Raw genomic sequence first — 24,826 nt, forward strand, 5'->3', positions numbered from 1 at the left:
TTCTTTTACACCATTAACTACTCCAACTCTAACCTCCTCTGAGGTCTTAGAGTCATCTGTTTCAGATCTCCCAGCACAGACTGTACTGGCTCTGGAGTTATTCTCATCTTTGGAACCAGTAGTTCCCCTGAGCTCTTTGGTGGTTTTGGAACTGGAGATCTCACGGAGCCATAGCTAACTTGTCAGTTCCGGGGAGGGGCAGGTCTTAACTCCAGGTTTTTCCGAGCCATCCCTGTTTTTCTGGGCTTCGGCGCAAGTTAGTTCAACACCAGTTGTACAGATCGAGGGTCGGTTCTTTGGAGCAAGGACTGACCCCAGTCCCAAGGCAGGCTATCTCGGTTCCAGGCTCCCTTTCCTCTTCAGGGGGGCCAGCCTTTGAGGCTATGGAGAGGGCCCCTCTCACTGTGAATCAGTCTGCACCTTCCGCCTCAGAGCAGGTACCCCCTCTAGCTCGATTATTCTTCCTGCCACTCCACTGGAACAGTGGGTGCTGACATCTCAGATTTCTCAGACCCAGGTTCTGTCATCTTCTGATACCTCCCCAGATCTTTCCTCTGAGGTCCTTCAGAAAAGACTTGCAAGAGGAAGCACTTGGATTCTTCCCAGGAATCTGTTACCGAGGACATAGATTTTGATGAGGGGGAAGGGTCTCCACAGTCACCTTGTGAAGATTTCTCATTTGAAGACATCCTAGGAATTTTAAAACAGAGTGGTGACAGGAAGTAAACCCTTCCTTGGAGGAATCTGTCTACCTGTAGGCTTTTGGCACGCACCCGCTGATGAACTCAGTTGATTTCACAGCGGGTGTGGAAGACTCCGGACACCAACGAGTCAATCCCCAAGAGACCTGATAAAATATTATCTGCCCCTGAGGATAAACAGTTCTGAGAAAAGGGGTTAGCTGTGTATGTCATCTTTGTAGTGGCTGCCACTAAAAAGGAACTCACTGAGGAGAGTTCCTCTGTCCATCTGCCAACAGAGTCTCAGGCTGTGGACAGATTTGGGAAGCAGGTCTACTCTTCATTATTATTTTATTTTATTTTATTTTATTTTACATTTGTTGACAAGGAAAGTCCGACTAGGACAGAGCCTATTTTCAGTGGAGGAATGCTCCAGATGCATGTTTTTAGAATGTGGGAGGAAACCGGAGTACCCGGAGGAAACCCATACGAATGCAGGGAGTAAACGCAAACTCCGCACAGAAGGCACCCCAGCCAAGAATCGAACTGGTGAACCTCTTGCTGTGAGTTGACAACGTTAATCACAGCACCACTGTGCCACCCATGGTACAAGGTCCTTGAATTTTTTGACACACTTCATAAGACTCCAACGGGATCTGAATAAGCATTGTCAGACACCCTGGTGGGAGCTGTAGCTGAGGGAGTCCAAGAGAAAGTGGCTTCCCAGCTAGCCACCCTTGAGTCTATGTCTAATTTGTCCATGAAAGTGATTGCTTATACAGCTGAAGGGACTTCCTGAACAGTGGGTATAGGCTTAACCATAAGGGACACGCCTGGATGCTCCTGTGTGACTTTGCAGAACCATTCAAGTCTTCTTTCGTCTATGCTTCCTTTGACGGGATATCCTTGTTTGACCCTAAAGTGAAAGAGACTTTATCCGGATGTGAAAAGGATGGTAAGACCCTTTCTGCTGTGGGTAGATTTTTCTCCATTCCCCAAAGGTCCTTATCTAGGAACCAAAGGAGTGGTAGAAAAATGTGGTTCAAAAAATCCCAAGGGCTTTTCCAAGACACAAATGGAAGCAGTTCCCCCAGGGGCAGAGGGGGGGAACCAGAATGGAAGAGGCTGCTCTTACGGCAGAGGTGGTCCTCAAAACCAGGGCTTCAGGGATTCCTTTCCAGGGAAGCCCTTTCAGCTCTCCTGAAGGGAGGCATGATTGTCTTCTTCTGGAGACAGTCGGAGAACACTTGTCCTTGCACCTAAATGCCTGGCTAAAAATAGCAGATTCCTAGGTGTAATGAATCTTATCCAGAGGCTATTTCATTCCCTTTTCTCACCCTCCCCCAGTACTCAAGAAAATCCTTGATGTTCCACCCGATCAGAGGGATTCAGCAGTGCAAGAAATTCTAAAACTGCTGGACAAAAGTCATCCAAGAAGTCCTGCCAGACCAGAAAGGATCCGGAACCTACTCAAGATTCTTTTTAGTGCCAGAAAAGATAGGGGACTGGAGACTTATTTTGGATCTCATTGTGTGCTGAACAAATCTGTTTGGCAAACAAAGTTCCAGATGGTCACGGTACAGTCTATTCTTCCTTTTCTGAACAAAGATGACTGGATGTGCTCAGTAGATCTTCAGGATGGGTATTACCACATAAAAATGGACAAACACTCCAGGAATTTCTTCCGCTTCTGTCAGGGAGCCAGTCATTACCAATTCAGAGTACTGCCCTTTGGTCTTACCACAGCCTCCAGGGTGTTCACCAAATGCATGCATGGCAGTAGAAGCAACTCACTTGAGACTGCAAGGATTCTGGGTGTTTACATACTTGGACAACTGGCTCATAACCATTTCAACCAGGCATCAGTTGATAGTAGCCAGAGATTACGCTCTCAGTATCTGTGCTCATCTGGAGATTACGGTAAATATCGAGAAATCACATTTGACACCAACACAAAATTTAGAATTCATAGTGGCTATACTAAATATGGAGACAACTATAGCATCCCTTCCTCCAGAAGACTTCAAAGAGTAATGGTACAAGTTCAAAAGATAATCCTCAGAAAGAGGGTTCCTGCTGGACTAGTTCTGCAAACTTTAGGGTCAGTGGCAGTATCAATAACTATAATACCTCAAGCCAGGTTTCATACGAGAATTCTGCATTGGCTACTAGCTTCTCAGTGGTCTGTCCTTCACCAACCCTTATCAGACCAAATTGTGATCAGTTATTGCGAGAGGGATGTTCTATGTTGGATGGATTCTGAACAAATTCTCCACGGTCACCCCTTTGTTCTTCCAGTGCCCATGGCCATAGTGACCACGGATGCCTCCCAGATGGGGTGGGGGGGTGTTTTCTGGGCAAGGCTGTCCAAGGCACTTGGTCCTCATTAGAGGCCAACTTGCACATCAGTGTCCTAGAGCTAAGAGAGGTGCTTCTGGCATAGCAGGCCTTTCAGACAGCTCTTCTTCAGGGGGTAATTGCAGTTCAAACAGACAGTATGTCAGTAGCTTGGTACATCAACAGGCAGGGAGGAACCAAGTCGTACCCCCTTTGTCAAGAAGCCCTCAGAGTGTGGCAGTGGGCGATCTCTTCCAGCCGCTTTCTAATAGCAATGCACATTCCGGGGAGTTTCCTTGTGATTGCAGATGAGCTGAGCAGATGTATCCGTCAGCCTCACGAGTGGTCTCTCAATCTAGCAGTGGTGAAAAGGATCTTACTTCAGTGGGGTCGAACTTGCTGTGACCTGTTAGCTCCCCCTCTCCCAAACAATAAATTCAGCAATTACTTCACCCTGATTCTCCCTCCTGGGAAATCACCCAGAGACGTTCTCCTCCACAACTGGCCCCCTGGTCTCCTGTATGCCTTTCCACTGATACCTCTTAATTCCAGAATTCTTACAGAAAGCACTCTGGTTGAAAAGCACAGTAATCCTCATTGTCCCCTTTTGGCTTTGACAGATTCGGTTCCCCTTCCTTTGGCCTTATCTAATTCAACAGGCTTGGATTCTGGACCTGGTTCCAGAACTTCTGTCCCATCCAGATGGACTTGTTCACCCAGACATTTTGAACCTCGAGTTGACAGCATGGTTCCTTCAATTCCATTAGTTGCCAGGCATCGTAATATTTCCTCCCCAGTATGCCACATCCTCTTGTTGGCTCATAAACCTTCCAGTCTAAATGTACTCTAGCAAATGGAAGAGATTTTCCATTTGGGCCCATGAAAAACAAATTAATCCCTTTTCTACTTCTGTAGAGCATATTTTAGACTTTCTAGCCTTTCACTTCCATGCTGGAGCTTCCCCTTGTACCATCAGATAACAATTAGCAATTTTCATGATGGTTTAGAAGAACGTTCTTTAGCCTCTCATAGGCTTTGTAAATAATTCCTAAGAGGCACACTTTTGTTAAAACTCCCTTTCAAAGATCCAATGCCTTCTTGGGATCTGAACTTGGTATTACAGGCCGTAGTACATTCTCCCTTTGAGCCCTCTGAGGAATGTGACCTGAAGTTTTTGGTAGCCATTACCTCCACCAGGAGGGTTTCAGAGATCCAGGCCTTGTCGTCTGAACCTCCTTATCTGATTTTCCACAAGGATAGAGTTTCTTTACAGACAAACCCCTCCTTTCTACCCAAGGTAGTATCAGTGGCTAGCATCAATCAAACAATTAATTTACTGGTTTTCTTTCCAAATTACTCTAACAAAGTGGAATGTGCCTTACATTTACTTGATGAGCATATACAATTATGTTTCTATCTTCACAGAACAAAATACATTCAAAAATCCAATCAGCTGTTTCCTTTTCCATTACAGAGTTGGGTAAGGCAGTCAGCAGTGTAACTCTGGCTAAATGGCTGAAAGGCTGCATTTTATCTATTTATGATAAAAATAAATTAACCTTGCCTAAGCCCGTGAAAGCATGTTGTACAGGATTTATAGCCATCTCAGCAGTTTTTCAGTCTAGAGCTTCAGTGGATGATGTATGTACAGCAGCTACTTGGGCTTCTCCCCATACCTTTATTACTCATTACAGATTGGACTTGGTCTCTAGGGGAAGAGCATCCTTTGGTTCGATGGTGCTCATGAATATCCTTCTGTGAGTCTACCCATGATTTTGGGTAGCTGGGGACTCTGTCCCATTTGTCAAGGGTACAATGAAGATTGACAACATCAGATAAAGAAGTTATGTACTTATTTATTCTTGAATCCCCTCGCTCCATCCCCAACCTTGAAAGATTTTTTGGTGGAGCAGATTATATATCCTTGAAGTATTATGATTTTTTGAGCACAGTGGATATGGCTTCCATCTGGCCTTCCTTTCTTTATATATATATTTATATATGTGTGTATATAGATTTATATACTTTTCTGCAAACTCGATCTGAAGTGTGAGAGAGGGATTGTGAGTAGAGGTGAAGTGCGAGAGATTTTGGCTGGTACAAGCTGTAGTAACGGCCGAGTTGGTTCCAATATCTGAACCGAACCCATCTGTCAAGGATAATGAAGACAGACAACACAGATGGAACATTATGTAAGTACACAACTTTTTTTGGCTTTTTGTTATTTGCGTTGATACACTCCTTCAGTGTTTCATTTTTTTTAATCACCTCTCAATACAGTTGATTTATTTTTTCTCTAAATTACCAAAGCTGAAGTGTGAACTGCTTTTTGCTGAACGGCTCCAGGATTCTTCTCAGCCAGTGTTCTCTCTCCAACTTTTCTGGTTGTTTTTCTTTCAGGTTCTCTAAATTTCTTCTTTGCTGGCATCTTGCAGTGTGCATAGTAGCCAGTAACTGGATTTTACTCAAGCTGACGATATCACTTGCTCTACTATCTAAGTTTCTTTTTTTCATACTGGGAGAGCTGACATTAAGCTGTTGATCAGTGTGCAGCCATCTTGGAAATACCTTTCCTCCTTTATCTCTGATCTGCAGGGTACTGATAAAAGTGAAATCAGACAGACTGAGCATGATACGTATTGCCCCCTTCTGGCCAAGGCAACACTCATTCTCCCCCTCTTGATTTTGAGTAACGGGAGATATAATTCATTCTGCTACCGGTGATAGACCTACCCACCCAATTAAAGGGGTCTATCATACATCATCACTTGCCCACCTTTACGCTAACAGAATAGAGGAGTAGATTCTAACCCCCAAAATGCAAACTACTCAGTTGAAGTGCTGTCTGTCATGAAAGAGGCAAGAAAACCTACTACCAGAAAGCTATGTTTAACCAAATGGAAGCAGTTTTGTTCTTGGTGCCAGACCAGAAGTATCATGCCTTCCCATGCGTACATAAATCTAGTGTTGGAATATCTCTCTAGGTTATTTCACCAAGTCCTTTCTTATTCTAGTATCACGGTACATGCTTTCATCATCTCTGCTTCCCTCACCCCCACTTAAAATGGTTCCTCAAAGGCGTTATACATCTAAGGCCACCCAGAAGAAACCTGGTCCCTTCTTGGGACTTAAAATAACATTCTAGAAAAACTAACCTTGCCATCTTTTGAACTAGCAGATTCTGCTTTTTTAAAGTTGCTCATGTGGAGGACCACCCTGCTGATAGCTGTCACCTCAGCCAGGCGGATCTCAGAACTACAAGCCCTGATGGGCAAAGAGCCTTTAATTTTTTTCCACAGGGACAGTGTAACCTGTAGAACTGACCCCTCCTTTATGCCTAATGCAGTATCGGAACTCTCCTTGAATCAAGCTACTCACCAACCAGTATTTTTTTCCAAACCCACGAAATACAGCTGAAGAAATCCTACATTCCCTGAAATGTACACTGAGATATCAGGTACCGTCCTAGCAGAACAAACTTCCCAAGTAGAGCAGAATAATTGCTGGTGGTCTTTGTGTAAGGGAAGGAAGGTAGACCTGTCACCAAACAGACTATTTCAAAATGGACAACCAGTTGCATTCCTTTCTGTTACATTATTCATGCTAAGCCATTACAAGCCCAGGTCAGGGCTCACTGCAGAAGATACAAAGCAGCCACCACTGCCTTCCTTAAAGGTGTCCATACCTAGTCCATTTTGGAAGCTGCAACGTGGACCTCTGTCCACACCTTTATCAAGCACAATCATTTAGGAAATGCCACCAGAGTTAGGACAGGATTTGCTAAAGCTGTCCTACAGAATCTGCTCTCCCAGGGTCCACCAGACAGCCTACCACCCGGTCTGTAGCTTTGGGAGTTCTCCAAAGAATCAGTACTGTAACATTGACTATGAAGTATGAAGTACAGTTATGTTACACTTAACCATAACTGTAGATGTTTGAGTAGAACATTATTGCATTACAAGAACCCATCCTTCAACCCTTCTATCTGCTGGCCTCTTCCCATTCCTAAGGGATGTTTAGTCCAGGCATCTCTCATCTGTCATCATCTCCTCAGTTTGCTCCTAGTTAATGGTTAAAAATTTATTTCTGTCTTAAACGTTCACAACTGGAAAAGTTGTATAGTCCTTAGGTATCAGGCCACGTAAGAGCCTAGAAAGACCTGAAGATATAGTGCCTGTGGACTTCACTCTTATACCGTGATATCCAGACGTCAGTACTTGGATGTCCATTGATTATGGATGATGCAGAGGCTCTGGAAATCTGGCTGTCGTGGGCTTCTGCATGGTAGGAAGACCCAAGATTCGGTACATTGATCTACTTGATCATCTACAATTTTTGTAAGTGTAACGCAACTGTTTTTTTTTTCTCCCAAAAGAAAGCTCAAGACATTTCCTTGGTTGTTTCTTTGCATGGCTCCCATTTTCTTGTTGAGGTCAGAGTCCTTGAGAGGGGAGAGCCCTTTGTATCCCTGATGTCTCATCTAATTAGGGTTTAGCTGATGGGTGCTCTTATTGAGGATGGTACATCAGACTTTTCATCTGTTTTTCTCTTGGTAAGGAAGACTTGGCTGTGTCTGAGCAGACCTTCACCATGTGACTGCATTCTGTGTCATTGTCTGAAGAACAGCAGCGTCTCCATTACTGTCATTGTAACTTCGTTCAGTGCTTTTTTCAAGAGAATTTAAGGATCTTTATGCCAGACGCTTTATTATTGGTGCACACATTCCCCAGCAGTGCTTTTTGGACTCTACTATTGTTAACAAATGTGTCCTCTCTTGTCAGCTTCTTGCTTCAGAGCTTTGCCTTCTGAGCTTTTACTTTTTAACTACTCTGGCTACCTTTCTGAGAGGTGCTTTTATTACCTCTGGAGTTCTCTTTTTACCAACTGCTCAGGGCTCTCAGAATAAGGTACAACAGATATTGTATAACAGTTACAAGGTAAGGTGGCTTATCAGTTGTCCTTGATAGGGTCCTTTACACGGGGTATTTATTGTCTTCCTGCTACTGCTTCCAAGCTTGAAGGGGTCCTTTCTGCCTTCTTTGTAGACAGATTTTCCAGTAAGTTTGGAAAGTTTATCATTTCATATTTTTGTTTCCTCTCTTCTTTTCTTTCAGTGTGCGCATACTTAGTTTAAATGGGGTCAAAACTGTTTTTAGTTGCACTTGGGCACTCTCCACTGGATCATATTATATGCCATCAGGAAGTACATGTGCCCCTCTGCAGGAAAGTTCAAAAAAATGTTAGATTGTATACTGAAATAGGCATCTCAGAAGAGGAAATCCCAGCTGTTGCCCACTGCAAAGAACCCACTTTGATTAACTGATACAGTGAGCATTCACATTTCTGTTGCATCATCAGACTGTACTTTGCAGATTTAGTTTATAGTCCTGTAAGATGCTTGCCCTTTTGGAGCAGTATTCCTTCTTAGAGATTTTTGTGAGAAAAACTTTTCATATGCTGGCATAATTAATAAAGTAGTTTTATCTTGTGTCTTAAACTTTACTGACTTACATTTTTCCTTTATAGCCTCATTATGTGCCAGACAACTATAAACGAAATGGAGGAAGGTGAGTTTTTTAAAGTTGCATATTTTCATTTTTTTCCGGACAGGTTGTCATGCCATTACTTTCAAAGGTCTCTCTCTTGGTTGTTTGCATGTTCTTCTGTAACCTATATATTTCTTTTTCAGTGTTTTGGCATCTGGTATTTCAGCATTTAGTAACAGTGGTCCTCTGTTTTGCTCTTGTGCATATGTAGCATGATTTTTTGTGATTGGCAGAAGTAAGCTAAGAAGATTGCTTTGTCATGCCTGAAGAAGAGAGACTTATTTTTTTCCTTAGATGACCCTTAAATATATATGGATTTCACATAAGTGATATTTCTTGGTGTGTCTTTTGACTGGGGTTATGATTTCTTGTGTTCATTTTGTTATGTTATTCTCAAAAGCTTCTGTGCTTGTCATGTCAGTGAATACCATGATAAACACACACACACACACACACACACACACACACACACACACACACACACCAAGCCCTCTAGTTCTTTTCTACTACTTGCATAGTTTGGATCTTATTGCTGTCTTGTGCTGTTGAAGAATTCACATATTTAATGCAATATGAAAACAGTGTATAACGTTGTAATGTTTGTGTCAGGAAGGACTGAGTGGAAACCTGCATCGGCATTGTTTCAGCTTTGTGGGAGAGCAGCACAGTGTGAACCATCGCTGTAAGTACCAGAGTTTCAGCTCAACCACCTGCACACATTGGTGTGAGAGAGAGAGATACATACATTGATACTAGGCTGGTGGTGGCTTAAAATTCACAGAACACAGGATATCCAGAGGGTCCTGCTTTCAGATAGTTTTTTTTTTTTCAAAGCACCATCAAAAGGCCAGAGAAACTGGGGGGCAGGCCTTGGTCTGTCATTTCTAAAGTAGGTGTTTCAGAAATGACCTATTCCCCAAGTGTTCGCATCTTAACTCTTAATCCTGGGCTAGTGTGATTTCTTGGTTTACACACATACTTCACTTCATTAGACAGTAAGGGGCCCTGACTCTTTTATAGCAGCATTTGAGGGTATTGGCACTCACTCTCCCTCCTTGACCAGCATAGCCCTGACAGCAACTGCTTGAGTTACCTGGATTTAACTTAGAGAATGCACTTGAGACATGGAGAATCATCCAGGTCCCCCAAACCATTAGAACCTAGCAAGCAGGATGAAGAAAATCCAGTGAAACTTTCTATGACCAGGGCTATCTCTTTGCCAGCTGTTGACATTGACTTTTAGCCAGCTGTTTTCTATGTGATGGGACCTGTCCATCAGTTATGGGACATAATGTTGGAAAACATGACCTCCTGCCAACACCTGACTCTTGCAGGTCTCAAGTCCTCATCTAGGTCCTTGCCTCTTGAAACTTGGTGAATACCTGTCACATACTCAGCCTACATGACATGCACCAGCTTGCTTCCTGCTGGAGTGAGTGGGGGCAGGAGGCTTCTTACCTTTTGCTTCTTGCAAAGAGACTGAAAATCTGAAAGCCATTCTTTCCAAGACTGATAAGAACGGAGTCTTCTTGATTTGAATGATCCCAACTTGTCTTCTTGATTTGAATGATCCCAACTTCAGAGGAAGTTTGAGGCTTATGAAGTCAGTCCCTTCATTACTTCTCACCACAAATGCCTCTTAGTGAATATATATGGAAGGCAGTGGAGCTTTTGATCCCTCCCACCAGTGGATTCCATTGTCAGTGACTGCCATATATGCTGCTTGGTAGTACCCAGACTCTGCTTCTACAGCTGCTAAGAAAGCAAATGCTCACTGTCAGCCCCCCCCCCCCCCCAACAGGATTAAAATACTGAGCAGATATCAAGTGGACCCTTCTATAATCTGTTATACCTTGAACAGGACCTGTAGACCACTACACTTTGCCACCTTGCTCCCCGGCTAGTACTAGTGGTATAAAGCCTTGGACATGGCAGGTGAGATAATGTTATACTCTGCTTTGCTGAGACAAAGAGCTGTCATCCGATTGTCTCACCTTCCAGATTCTAGTGGTGGTAGGGAGTGGGTCAGTGTCAGGTCCTCATGAGTGTCCTATCCGTTCCTCCCTCAGGTGCCTTGCAGACTCTCACTTACTGCCTGGTCAAGAGGAGGTGGCATGAATGCTCCCGTACATGTGTCCCCCTTTCCTCAGCTCTGAATAAAACACTCCCACATTGATAGGTCTAACCATTCCAGTAAGTACAAAGTGAGCAGCCCACCCATACTCTGGTAGGTGTCAACAGTGTTGAAGGCATAACTGACTTCCTCCCACATGGGTGAGTGAATGAGTTGGTGGCTATCACTACATCCTCCCCTACCCAGTCCCTCCAGCATCTGTAGTGTGTAATTAAACATGGATTGCCTGGGTCATAGTCAGAGCTGTATCATTTTATGCTATGAGAGAAATTTATTAAGACGTATGCCTGAACTTGACAACCAAAAGCTGATGTCCTTCAAGGATGCATCTGCACTCATCACATATGGGTTGTCCTGCCTCAGGCAGCCCTTCGGTCGGCCGGATTCCAAAGTCTGGGTCCGGCGTCGGCTGATGTCGCACTTTCCCCGACGTCAGAGCGCCTGGGGTATAAAAGCATCAGCCGACGCCATCTTCCCCAGTCTTTCTTGCCGCGTGGTGCCCGAAGCAGAAGCAGTTCGCAAGTGCCAGTCGGCCAGCTCCTGTAATTCAGCTACCGAAGACTTCAAAAAGCTAAGTACCCCGTTGGGGACTCTTTCTTGCCTCAGCCGATGTCAGATAAAGTTAATAATTGTTTAACTTGTGGGAACAAATACCTCATAAGGATTTCCACTCTTACTGCCTCCCCTGCCTAGGCCCAGACCACGACGTCTCGGCCTGTTCAGCCTGTGCTTCCTTCAACCGACGTACTCTTAGACGTCGGGCGGAGTTTGCAGAGGAATTTTTTGGGGCTAGTTTTTCGTATAAGATGCCTATTTCCCAGGGCCCTAAAGGGGTTGCAGCTGCCACTGCTAAAAATCCTCTCCCCTCTGAAAGGGAGTCCAGAGCTTTAGAGAGATGGGGTAAAAAAGTGTATACTTCTGCTACTCTTTCTATGAGGGCATTAAATTGTCAATTTCATATGATACAGTACCAAGAGTATTTGTTAGATGAATTGTATAAAAAACTGTCTTCACCTGACCCCCTAGACCGCAAATCACTTCAGGATCTGGTACATAACTCACAACAGGTTAGCAACCATTTCTTGCAATGTGGTTATGATGCATTGGAAGCTTCATGTAGGTCAGCTATGACTGGCGCAGTCATACATAGGCATGCTTGGCTGAAGGAACAATCTCTGCCAGACCATGTTAAAGCAAAGCTTCTGGATGCTCCACTGGAAAAGCAAAAGTTATTTGGCTCCACGGCTCAGGAGGTCCTAAAGAAATTTGAAGAAAAGGCAAAATCTGTACAAACAGTCAAAGATTTTCTCCAAGTACAACCACCAAGATTCAGCAGGAATTGGCCTTCCAAGAATTGGTCCTTTCCAGACACAGAGAGGTTTCAGAGAGGCAAGAACAGGCGTGCCAGAGGTAGAGGGCAAGCTAGAGGCTCCTACAGAGGACGTCAATGGCAACCTCCCAACCAGAGAGGTAATGCAGGACCTTCAACTGCTGCACAAGGACAGGCTCAATGACTTTACTTTGACACCGCCAACCAGGGCTCAATTGGAAGCACCTTTGGGCGGAAAGCTATCTTTATTCTCAGAAAATTGGCACAGTATTACAAGGGACAAATGGACACTACAAATAAGAGACAAAGGATACAGGTTCCATTTCCACACATTACCAAAAAGAAAAGGCATGCCAGACCTGCCACCGAATCAAAGGGCAGAGGCTTTGAAACAAATTTCCAGCTTAATGCAAATGAAAGCTATAGAAAAGGTTCCTCTCTCAGAACAAGGCCAAGGATTTTATTCCAGACTATTCCTTGTTCCAAGAAAAGAAAAACAATGGAGGCCTATTCTCGACTTGTCCGCACTGAATACTTATCTCATTGTGCCAAAGTTCAAAATGCTGACTCTACGGCAGCTCCTTCCCATGCTGGGCAAGGGGTCTTGGCTGGTAACTCTAGACCTCAAGGAGGCATACCTGCATGTCCCTATCAGACAAAGTTGCAGAAGACACCTCAGATTTCTTGCAGGGTCAGAGCATTATCAATTCTCAGCATTGCCCTTTGGCTTATCTACTGCACCCAGAGTATTCACGAAATGCCTGGCATCAGTAATTGCAGACTGCAGACTTCAGGGGATTCAAATATACCCATATCTGGACGACTGCCTTATACAAGCGGACAGCCAACAAACTTTGGTAAAACACTTGAATTATGCCATCCACCTACTTCAGGCCTTGGGATATACAGTCAACTTTCACAAATCAAGACTTGTTCCATCCCAAAGAATAACTTTTCTGGTTGCAAATCTAGATACAACCACCCAAATGGCCTTCCTCACAGAAGAAAAACAAAGTCAACTACCAGATTACTTCAAAAATCTGACAAGGCAAACCCAGCTGACTGCAAGGAAAATCCTGCAGGCCCTGGGTTACATGGCTTCTTGCATCCTTCTGATTCTGCAAGCAAGACTACATATGAGGAAACTACAATGGTACCTAAGGAGTTTATGGACTCAGCACAGTCACAGCCTGGAAACTTTGATACCATTCATTCCATGCCTTCAAAAGGAATTTCTGTGGTGGGCTCAAGCAAGCCAGTCAAACAGGGGTCTGCCTTTCAGCAAACCAATAGCCAGCCAAACCATTACAACAGACGCTTCAGACCACGGATGGGGAGCGCACATGGAGGGCAGATGCATTCAAGGTCTATGGTCACAAAAAGAGCTACGCATGCACATAAACCAAAAGGAAATGCTGGCAGTGATACATGCAGTCGAAGCCTTCAAACCCTTTCTGCATCATGGCCATCTGCTAATAAGGACAGACAACACCACGGTTATGTGGTACATAAACAAGCAAGGAGGCACCCATTCCTATCCTCTTTGCAGGCTGTCAATGAATCTATGGGAACTTTCCTTGAAACTCAATATACAGCTACAATCCCAGTTTGTGCCAGGGAAAGACAATATACTGGCGGACAGCTTAAGCAGAAATATCATGGATGCACACGAATGGATGCTGCACCCAGACATCTTTCTACAGATAACACAATCATGGGAGAGGCCGGACATAGATCTTTTTGCCTCACCCCACAGTCATCAACTGAAGAAATTCTGCTCAAGGACATACCACCCACAAGCATGGAAAGTGGACGCCCTCTCTTTCAGCTGGAGAACTCTTAACAGTGTATGCATTTCCACCTCTCCCATTAATGACCAAGGTTTTACTGAATCAGGACAGAGCAGCCTGGTACCTACTGTTAAAGAGCATGTCACGCACGAAACCATGGCCTCTTCCTCTATGGCCACTTCTACTGACACAGCACAATTACAAAACTCTGCATTCCAACCTGAAAACCTTGCAACTAACAGCCTGGAAAATACCTTGACTCCTCCTCAGGATAAGCTATCCCAGAGAGTGAAAGATATTATTATGGAAGCTCGCCGGCCTTCCACAAGAAAGGCATATTCAGCAAAATGGAAAAGATTTCACATTTGGAACACCACAAAGGGCCTAGATGCGACAGTGATGAACATGGCACATATCCTGGAATACTTGGCAGAAATGTTCCACAATGGCCTGTCTTACTCTTCCATTAAAATTCATGCTTCAGCAATTTCAGCAGAGTACAATACTGATCCACCTGTCTTCTCTCATCCTCTCCTAAAACAGTTTCTAAGAGGAATCAAAAACATCGATCCTCCAAGGAAACCACCTCTACCTACTTGGGACCTTAACTTCGTATTGGAAAAACTAACACTGCCTCCCTTTGAACCAGCAGCATCTGCAGAACCATAGTTCCTGTCTTGGAAGACTGCCTTCCTTCTGGCCATAACTTCAGCAAGAAGCGTATCTGAGTTACAGGCCCTTATGGCAGTACAGCCATTTCTTATTTTTCATCAGGACAGAGTTTCATTGAGAACCAGTCCTACATTTATGCCAAAGGTGGTATCCAGGGTTTCATTAAACCAAGCTATTCACTTGCCTACCTTCTTTCCAAATCCACAAAACAAAGGGCAGAAACTTCTGCACACCTTGGACATACACAGACAGTTGCGCTACTACTTGGACAGAACTAAAAGTTACAGAAAAACTGACCAGCTGTTGGTAGCATATGCTGCTGGTACACAAGGAAAAGCAATTTCCAAACAGACAATTTCAAAATGGATAGGGAATTGCATTCGTTTTTGTTACTCCTTTCATGGAAAAACTGTGCCAGCTAACATCAGACCTCATTCCACGAGAGCCACAGCCACCTCCACAGCCTTCTTAAGAGGGGTGGCTACCAAGGACATTTTAGAAGCTGCTACATGGAGCTCCGTGCATACATTGGCCAAGCATTACAATTTACGTTTATATTCCAGATCCAGAGCAGGCTTTGCTACGGCAGTCCTGTAGGGCATTTTAGCTACACCATCCTTTACATAGTTCCTCCACCCCCAGATTGGCTATGGTATTCTACCCATATGTGATGACTGCAGATGCATCCTTGAAGGACATAGTACAGTTTTGTACCTACCATAAATGTAGATGTCCGATGGGTATGCATCTGCAGTCAGGTTTACCCTCCCTCCTTCCCCTCTGTGGTATTTCTTGGGTACTTATCCCTCTTATAGCTAGCTGGGGGGATCTATTATGGTGTATTTGTTTTTATATTACTGTGCATGTTTGGATTTTTAAATGCATCTCTCCAAATTTAGCCTTCCTTAGAGGGCACCTGGCATCTGGGGCAAGAAAAACTGAGGAAGATGGCATCGGCTGATGCTTTTATACCCCAGGCGCTCTGACGTCGGGGAAAGTGCGACATCAGCCGACGCTGGACCCAGACTTTGGAATCCGGCCGACCGAAGGGCTGCCTGAGGCAGGACAACCCATATGTGATGACTGCAGATGCATACCTATCGGACATCTACATTTATGGTAGGTACAAAACTGTACTTTCTTCCAGGTTAATTAGCTTGTCCAATAACTCTGCTACATCTCTGAGCAGTGGCTTGATGTGAGATTTCCTCTTATGCATTATTACCTTGGTCATTACTGCAGTTGAAAAATGTAAGTGTGTCTTCTTATATCTTGTTGAATGTTTGATTTTCAAAAGATTGTGAAGGTACAGTTCTGTAGTCAGTCCAGTCTGTCATTGTAGTGCATCCTTCAGCATTTGCTGGAGAGCCACTATAAATTCAGCTCTACATATTCCCAAATACAAGCTGCCAAGTACCCATTTCTGGCATACATCTTTGGCATGTTTTGTTCTAGTAACAGATTATCCAGTCCAGTAGGAGTATAAACTATCTGTGAAGGGATTATTGTACAAAAATGATGACTCTTCTGTAAACATGGTATACCTGGGAGCTGCACATATCTGTAACCATTGCTCTCAGGGGATAGTTTTATGCAAGTTTCTTTCCCATTTTGTTTTACATTTTCTTTTTGCCCCTTCATAAACTGTTGTGTCATGTAAGCCCTTCTAATCAGTCTTTTTGCTGAATCTTGAAATTCCTATTTAAAGTTTTTGGTATTTTCCGTTAGTCTTTGTCACCAACATGTACTTTGCTAGTAAGCTTATGCACCTAAATTTCTGAATCTCAGTAAAGCCATGGTTTTGGCTATGCATCCTGCTGTGCCAGAAATTCCCTATTGCATGTTAACTGCTGTCAGTAGTTAAGTTTTGAGCTTGTATTACTCCATTCCTTTGCTATATTGTCTTGTGCTCCTTATCAAGTTTTATATCCAGTAGGAATAATTTCATTCTAACATCATTCTCACACTTAATCTCCAAGTAAAAATATTTGTCATCGGATACAGCTTGACCCATGTAGGAGCTTCCACTAGTTTAATTCGCTCCCTTTGTTGTAAATGATGTCTGTGTATACTCCTAGAAGGAGGCCGTCTGGGGTAAAGGCCAACAACTTCCACCTCATTTTGTACACAGTGAACCAGGCCAAGTAAAACAATCTTCATAGGAATCATCGGCAATACAAGACACTCCATTGTTAAAACCACTTACACACTGGCAGTACCTACCATTAGACTGTACTTCCCATTTCAAGTATTGCCAGATCGGGGGGGGGGGGAGTGAATTTGTGAATACCCATCCAATTCCAATGAAGATAATCTATTACTGTACTTAATTTGCAAAGGGAATTTATTCCAGAATTGTGAGGCAGGTGCTATGTAATGAATCTTTCCACCGTGTTTTATTTATCTGCTGGTGATGTAGAGCCCTTGCTCTAAATTTTGTGCAACTAATTTATGGAGATTAGAAAAGATCCAGGACCACTGCATTCTTAGTGGATGAGAAGGCAAGGCATAGAGTTTCTCTTTTTTTTTTTTTCCTAATAGCTTAGGATTTTTTAAGCCAGTAATCTCCTTTGTTAGGAACCTCTGGGTCTTTCCACTTTGATATTTCTAGTGAGGTTCATTCCAAAGGGGGCATTGTGCACAATAATTGACCTAATCATTGCTGAATAGAGAAAAAAGCAATGATTTAATTAGATCTGGATGATACTCCCTTGGCAGTGAAATGCTCCAAGTAAAATGACTTTCTAACCACTGTTGTTACATGATGAACAAAGGAAGGGGACGTATCAATCCATGTTCCAAGATCTCTAACAATATTCTCATTTTGGAATGGAGTCTTGTCTATATTGTATGCTGAGGTGAGAGGTGGTTTACCAAATATAATTAGAATGTATTTTTTGCACTTAATTAAGCCTATTTATAACACATTTGGTATTTACAGGTGTAAGCTGTTGCTGAAAGACTTGAGCATCCAAAGGGAACTTGACAGTGACTCCCAGTGTACAGTCATCTGATGACTTAATCTGCCTGAGGTCTGGTCCTGGTTAATAATCTGGACATCAGAGAAGTAAATGCTGAGCAAAAGAAGTCCCAGTACTAAGCCCTGTAGGCTACCACTAGTCCCTTTCAGACTGTCTGATGAGGCACCTGCTATCCACTCAGTATAGATTATGTCCTTTAGCCAGTTTGCTGTCTGTCTTACCACATAGGGATCTATTTATAATGGATTAATCTTACTAACTGTGTTAACATACTGGATAGTGTCACATGCCTTGGCCAGGTCAAGGTATGCTATGTAGATAGCATGACCACTCTCAGCAGTTTGTGTTGCACTTTAAAGAAGTTGACCAGATTTATTAGACAGGCTGTAATTTTGACAGTGCCGAATTGCTGTGGCTTTAGCCTAATGAGATTGTTAATATCATATTTTGTCAGAGCACTTACAATATGTTCCATACTTAGCTTTTGCAGATAAGACTCATCAGGCTGATGGGCCTGTAATCTCCATTGTCAGTGAGAGTCCACCGTTGTGGAGTGGTGTCACCACTGCTGTGTGTTAAACTCTGGTTAAGTAGTTTAATTCCCAGGGCTTCATTAGTAATGCTTATTAATCAGACAAGGTACATTATTAGGTTCCATGGAGGAAGTATTTTTAGTCATGGCAAGCTTCTTTAGTGATAATGGCAGAGGGAGGTCTGAGCGCTTCAGTGATAAGTGGACCTTGATTAGTCATTGCTCAGGTAAAGTTTGCACTGAATTTGTTTGCTGGTATGTTGGCAGTCTCTACTGGGTCAGAATAAGTGGTGCAATTATGAATAAGTACAAAACAATGTTGGGTGTTATTTCTTAGTTTATGTAGTTTAAAGAAAGATTTGTAATAGGTTAGCATATGAAGCTAAGGACAAAGTTCACGGCAACTTTAGTAGAACTTTTAGCAGTTTACAAGTTTAATCATTTTTTCTCATGTTATCCTTTATTTCAGGGTCTTTTGATCTGCTGTATAGTTTGACTGTTTTTTTCTTCTTTTATTGTAGAGTTTATTTATGTTGGAGGATCACCAAGGTGGTTTGTTTTTAAATTTCCCATTATATTTTAAGCTGGTTGGCTTTGCTGGTTCTGTACATTTATCTAAGTTGTCATAGAATTCTTTTGTGAAGCTGCTTTTTGGGGTGACGCTCCTGTAAATGAATTTTGAAACTTCTTCATAGAATTTGATGAAATTAGTGGATTTGAAATCCTTGACTTTTGAGATATTAGTGTCAGCAGGTTTAGAGATTTTCAAGGTGAAGGTCGTTATTTTATGATCCAGCTTAACTAAGGAAGAAGATACTGGGGGAACAATACATGAGGAAGCTATAGTCATAAGGACATGGTCAGGAATATCATGTGCTTGTATCTATTGGGTTTATTGACTATCTGGTCCAGGAAGATTTTATTTAGTAAATCTATAAACATTTGGGGCTTTCCTACATTTGAGCTACAGATATTTTTAATTTATTGATAGGTGGTTAAAGTCTCCCAAAATAATGGAGTTCTTGTTTATAGGGAGTTTGTGAAGTACATTTATTAACCTTAAATGATTGTCATGGGACATGGAAGGGCATCCTGCAAACTGATAGTTGGTCCTGTTTAGTTTGATTTGGAGCTCAATGAGTTCCATTTGTTGGTCTCTGAGAGTCTGTCTAGAAGTGATATAGTCCCTAATAAATAGAGAGACCCAACCACATTTGCCATTGGGTCTGTAGGCATGGTAGGCACAAAACCAAGGGCATGAAAGAGGTGGAAGAGTGTTTCAAACCATTTTTACCAAGTTTTAGTAATTGCACATCAGGGATGGTGCAGGAGAGAGGAGAGGTCAGGTCAGGCATTTTTTGGTTGTGACTTAACATGAGTAAATAATCCAATATGATCCTGTTTTACATTTTTTTCCTGTTATTATAGTTGTTTGTGTCTAAATAAACTTCTAAAAAAAAAAAAAAATGGGTCTTTATGGGTTTCAACTAGTATGCATACACATTGAAATGAGAGGTGTGGGCTGGTCTGGGCTGTTCTGAAAAAAGCAAGTGGGACCATGCACCCCATGCCATTTGCTTGCATACTGGATCCCCTTGAAATAACTATTTAGGCAATTGTTGAAGTCAATTATTTTTTCTTTGTACCCAGACATTATTCTTAGAGAGGGTAGGATTCTGCTCAAGACCAAAGTTTTGTCTGCATTTGTGATATGCATAGAGAGTTTTGGCATGCCCCTTTACATATCCTTCACGGTTTGTGTGCCAAGTCATTCACTTTCACATGGACCACCACCAGGTTGTAGTCGTATTTGTTACATTTTATTTATTACTTATTTATTTATTTGACATATGTTCACCGGGTTAGTCCAACTGAGCCAAAGCTCTTTTTCAGGGGAGGCCCGGTGAGAAAAACTCCACAAGTAAGTATACACAAGTACAATGTGAACAGCTCCACAAGTAAGTATAAACATGTACAATATGAGCAGTATAACATGAATACTCAGTTATAGAAGAAAATCAAATAAAATGCATGGCAACATCTCAGAGTATTTACAATCAACATTATAAATGTTCTCCGGTTCAATAGTTATAGTGAATGAGACCCAGGTTCAATTAATAGCTGCTATGCTGGTAGAGTATTAAAGTAGTAAAGGCTGTTATGCAGTAAGGAGAGTAGACAGGAGAAGGAAGAATGTTAGGAGAGAACGAGTTGAATGGAGGGAGAGGTAGGTCAAGGAGGGGTGGTTGCAGTGGCGGATTTTGTTTAGATAGTTTTTTGGTAGCTATTTTCAAACTTCTCATATGCACTAAAAAAATGAACTGGAACCTACTAAAAACCCTTCCCTTAGAAAATGCTGTTACCTACTTTCTCAACTTTCCTCAGCTTGCTTGACTCCTTTGCACCTCTGAAAACAAAATGCATAAGAAGCAATCCTGTACCTTGGCTAACCAAAAATACCTTACTAGCCATGCGATTCTGGGATAAAACCTGGAAACGCTACTCCAGAAATAAAACTATCACCACCCTTAATGAATTTAAAACACTTCGTAACAAAGTAAAAAAAAACTTATTATCTCAGACCGCAAAGCCTACTTCTCTACACTCCAAACCAACCATAACACCAACCTCAAAAACGTCTGGCATGGAATCTCATCCCTTCTCAACCCTGGCAAAAAAGACAACCCCTGTCCTGATCCAGATGCCTCTGACTTGAACTTAGCCAGACAATTTAACAATTTCTTTATCGATTCCATAAGTAAACTTACATCATCCTTCACTTCCCATTTGGCTTCCCCATTCTTATTTCCACCTATCCCTCCCTCCCCTAGCATCTCCTGCTCCCAGCCCTCCTCCTTTCTCCTTCAACCCCATCCCTACAGCCGCCATAAAAAACTTCTATTAACATTGAAACCCGGCTCCAATGCCCCTGATGATATATCCTCATATTTCTTAAACGTTGCCACAGAAGACATAGCTCTTCCCATCTGCATTCTTGTAAATCGATCAGTTGCTGAATGTCAAGTTCCCCAGCTCTGGAAAAAGGCCTTTATTATTCCACTCCATAAAGGTGGTAATAACAGTAATATCACAAACTTTCGACCTATTGCCATCTTGTCCCCCATTTCTAAACTTCTCAAAAAATGCATCCATCTACAACTTTTACCTTCCCTCATAAACAACCAACTTCTAACTCCTACTCAACATGGTTTCAGACCTGGCCGCAGCACTACCACAGCTCTCCTCTCCTTCCTAGAAACAGTTAATAAGGCCCGTGACACTGGCCACATCGTGTCCACTCTCCTGCTTGACCTCTTCAAGGCATTCAACACTATCTCTCATAACCTTCTTTTCACTAAACTTTCCAAACTAAATTTATCCCACTCCTCTATTAACTGGTTTACCAGTTACCTCCCAAACGGGCAACAAGCAGTCAGATAGAAAAGAAACTCCTCCCCTTTTCTCAGTACTCCCACAGGTGTCCCCAGGGTTCAATTTTAGGCTCTTTTCTATTCATTATATTCATACACAATTTCTACCAAGCCATCCCAAATGCCAACCTTGACCAATGTGCCGACAATTCAACAATAATCTGCTCTGCCTCTTCTATACCCACCCTAGTTAAATTAACCCAGGATGCCTTCTCCTCCACTGAGCAATGGATGATGGACAACCATCTAGCACACAATGCTACTAAAACTAAACTCATGATATTTACTGCTTCCAAAACCACCAGCCTAGATAAAACCTCAATGTCCTTCTATTCCTATGTTACAGTATTCTTGGTGTGGGATTTCATGCCTTCAGGCGACTCGTACGTCGCTCCTATACAAAAACTTTAGCTTGGCTGTTGCAGCTGCATGGGCCGTCACATGTAGGGCCATAAAGCAGGGACCCCATGTGTGACATCTGCATGCACAATCCTCAGAACTTTTCAGCCGCAGACTACGTTGCATCGTACAATCGCTCTCCAGACGTCTGATCTGCTATAGATAAGTAACCCGTTGGGTTTTTGCATTTCTGATATTTTATCGATCTTTCGCATTGCTTAGGCTTCGTTGGTGTAGCTTTCAGCTGATGTCAGGGAAAAAGGGAAAGTGACAATGGAGCACCAAATTCCCCATAAGGATGCCCTTGACAAATGTGTTTTCTGCTTAGGCTGGGAACACTACTATAACGCCTGCCCTATTTGTAAATCTTTTGTTCCTAAGACCTTACGTAGCCACCTTGCAGTTTTAAATCTTTACTTAGAAAATCAACTCCTCAAATGGCTGGCTCTCAGGATGGATCCCACTTTGGAGGCCTCCCAAGAACGTCCGTGTAAGAAGGATAAGGTGGCTAGGCCATCATCGCCTGCTGCTTCGCACCCGGATGCCTCGCCAACTACCGATGTAGGAATTGAGCACTTGGCAGATCCGTCAGCTCCATTGACCTCCCTCGTGGAGGCCGCTGCACAGCCGATGACCGGCATGTCCAAGGAGCTTTCTCAGACACACAGCCTGTCGATGTTGAGGGGGAACCAGATTTGGTGGTCCCTTCGACCGGGATCCACACCTCGGATACAGCCACTGCCAAACCTGGCTCTAGACCGACTCCTAAGGCCACTCTGACCAAAAAGAAGCAGAAAACAAAACACATTACTCCTGCTTCTGAAGCCCCTCCAGACTGGGAGGCCTTCACCTCTTCACTTATGCAGGCTTTTATGGCCATTAGGCCTTCTGCCTCACCCACAACTACATTGCCTCTGCTAAACTCTAGGCCTCCCTCTGCTTCTTCCATCCCCATGGCTCCCCTCCTTGAGGAAGAAGAACATGAATCTTCCCACTATTCCTCAGATGAATCCATCTCTTATGCATCCCAGACCAGATTGCTTCTCCCAAGGAATATTATTCTCCTGATGAGGATTCTGTGGAAGGGGATTCTCCACCTGAAGACATTACATTTGGTGAAACCATCACCAAAATGAAAGATTATTTCAAATGAGATACTTGCCAAATGACAGAAACCCAAAAAAGATGCTTTGAAGTGCTACATGTGGAGTCTCCCTCCCTTACAGCTGTGTACCCCCTGTTCTTCCAGCATACTTGGATGCCTTTACTGCAGCTTCTAGAATACCTGACTCACAGCCTCCTGCAACTAAGTGCCCAGACTGCTTCTACAAGGGGCCAGAGAAACAAATATTCCTCATAAAGCCACTCTTAGTTGACCCAGCAGTGATTGCCACTGCCCCTGATAAACAGTCTAGGTTGCTACCTTCTGCCTCCCTATTGCCCACGGATAAAGATGGCAAATCCATGGATAGGATAGGCAAGAAGGTGTACACTTCCTCCACTTTGGCCTTTAGAGCCATTAACTATCAAACACACATGACCAAGTATGCCCTGGACTTAGTATCCCAAGCCACCGCTGTGCTGGCTTCAATCCCTGACAGTCCAGTTAAGATGGATATCTCCTCCAAATTGTCCTTAGCCCTACAAGTGGCTAGACACTCCATATGATGCAGCTACAATGCTGCAAAAGCTTCTGCTCGCTCTGCAGCATCAGCATCTGTCCTTAGGAGATATTCCTGGCCTAGACTACAGAATCTGCCAGAGGACTTCAAGTCCAAAATCTTGGACGCCCCCCCGATTACAACTTCCTTTTTAGAAAGCAATCTGCAAACCTATTTAAGAATCTGCAAGAAAAAAGCAAAGAATTACAGGATACAAAACATCTCCTGGTATCCCCTATACCCAAATTTTATAGGAACTACCCAGCTAAGACTACCTTTGTTAGGCATAACCCACATTCTGCTGCCTCCTCCTCCAGACCCAGAAGAGGAACTAGAAGACATTCCTCATCCAGCCCTACTGGCCCACCTCCTCAGCCTAGACAACCCTGTCAGGACAGGAGAGGTCCTAATAATGCTTGACTGCCTTACCCATCTGCCCCTCTCAGCTCGCCTTACCCACTGTCTCCCCTTCTGGCAAAAAATCACTACAATCCAATGGGTATTAACCATTATTCAAAAAGGGTACTTTCTATCCTGGAAACAAATTCCCCCCTGGAAGGGCATTCCATTTCCCCCCAAAAAACAATGCCATCATCTTCCGCAAATTCTGTCACACCTGCAACATCAAGGCGCAATAGAGCCAGTTCCCACAGGACAAGAAGAACAGGGATTCTACTCTCGTCTGTTCCTGGTCCCTCGAAAGGACGGTCCCTAGAGACCCATTTTGGATCTCTCCTTCCTAAACCTTTACCTGCAGGTACCCACCTTCAAAATGCTATCACTTCCCACTCTCTTACCCCTCATACCCTCCACAAATAGACCTGTTTGCCTCCCCCCAGAACAGGCAGCTGCAGACCTTCTGCACAAAGACGTACTCCCCCCAAGTCTGGAGAGTAGACGCCTTCAGTTTCACCTGGGAGGGGAAGTTCCTGTACGCCTTCCCACTGATTCAGAACGTCCTTGTGAAAATCAGGAAGGACAAACCAAAAATCTTATCAGTGACTCCCTACTGGCCAAGGCAGCACTGGTTCCCCCTTCTATACAATTTAGCCAAGGGCAATCACTGCAAATTACCCCACAAGTTGAACCTTCTAACACAAGACAAAGGAACTCTCCTACACACACACTTGCAAATGCTAACCCTGACTCTGTGGGTGATAAATTACTAACCCCATTTAGACACCACTATTCAGAGGATGTGCTATCAGTCCTGAGAGAGGCCAGGAAACCCACTACTAGAAAATCATACCTTGCTAAATGGGGAAAGATTTACTCAGTGGTGTCTGGGACAGTAAAGGGACCCTTACAAGTCTGACACCCCCCCTAGTCCTCT

General features: G+C 43.4%; 1 protein-coding gene across 2 annotated transcripts in view; it reads left to right on the plus strand.

Annotated features, from left to right (window-relative positions):
- Positions 1–24,826, plus strand: part of ASH1L (ASH1 like histone lysine methyltransferase) — a 3,741,676-nt gene that overhangs the window by 3,577,272 nt on the left and 139,578 nt on the right. For both annotated transcript variants that reach the window (XM_044080164.1, XM_044080163.1), the window contains exon 27: positions 8,544–8,584. In XM_044080164.1, the coding sequence (XP_043936099.1) occupies positions 8,544–8,584 (41 nt within the window). The remainder of the gene's footprint in view (positions 1–8,543; positions 8,585–24,826) is intronic.

This window comes from Protopterus annectens, chromosome 8.part0 (genome assembly GCF_019279795.1).
Source record: "Protopterus annectens isolate FY-2018-M chromosome 8.part0, PAN1.0, whole genome shotgun sequence".
In the NCBI taxonomy this organism is placed as follows: Eukaryota; Metazoa; Chordata; order Ceratodontiformes; family Protopteridae; genus Protopterus; species Protopterus annectens.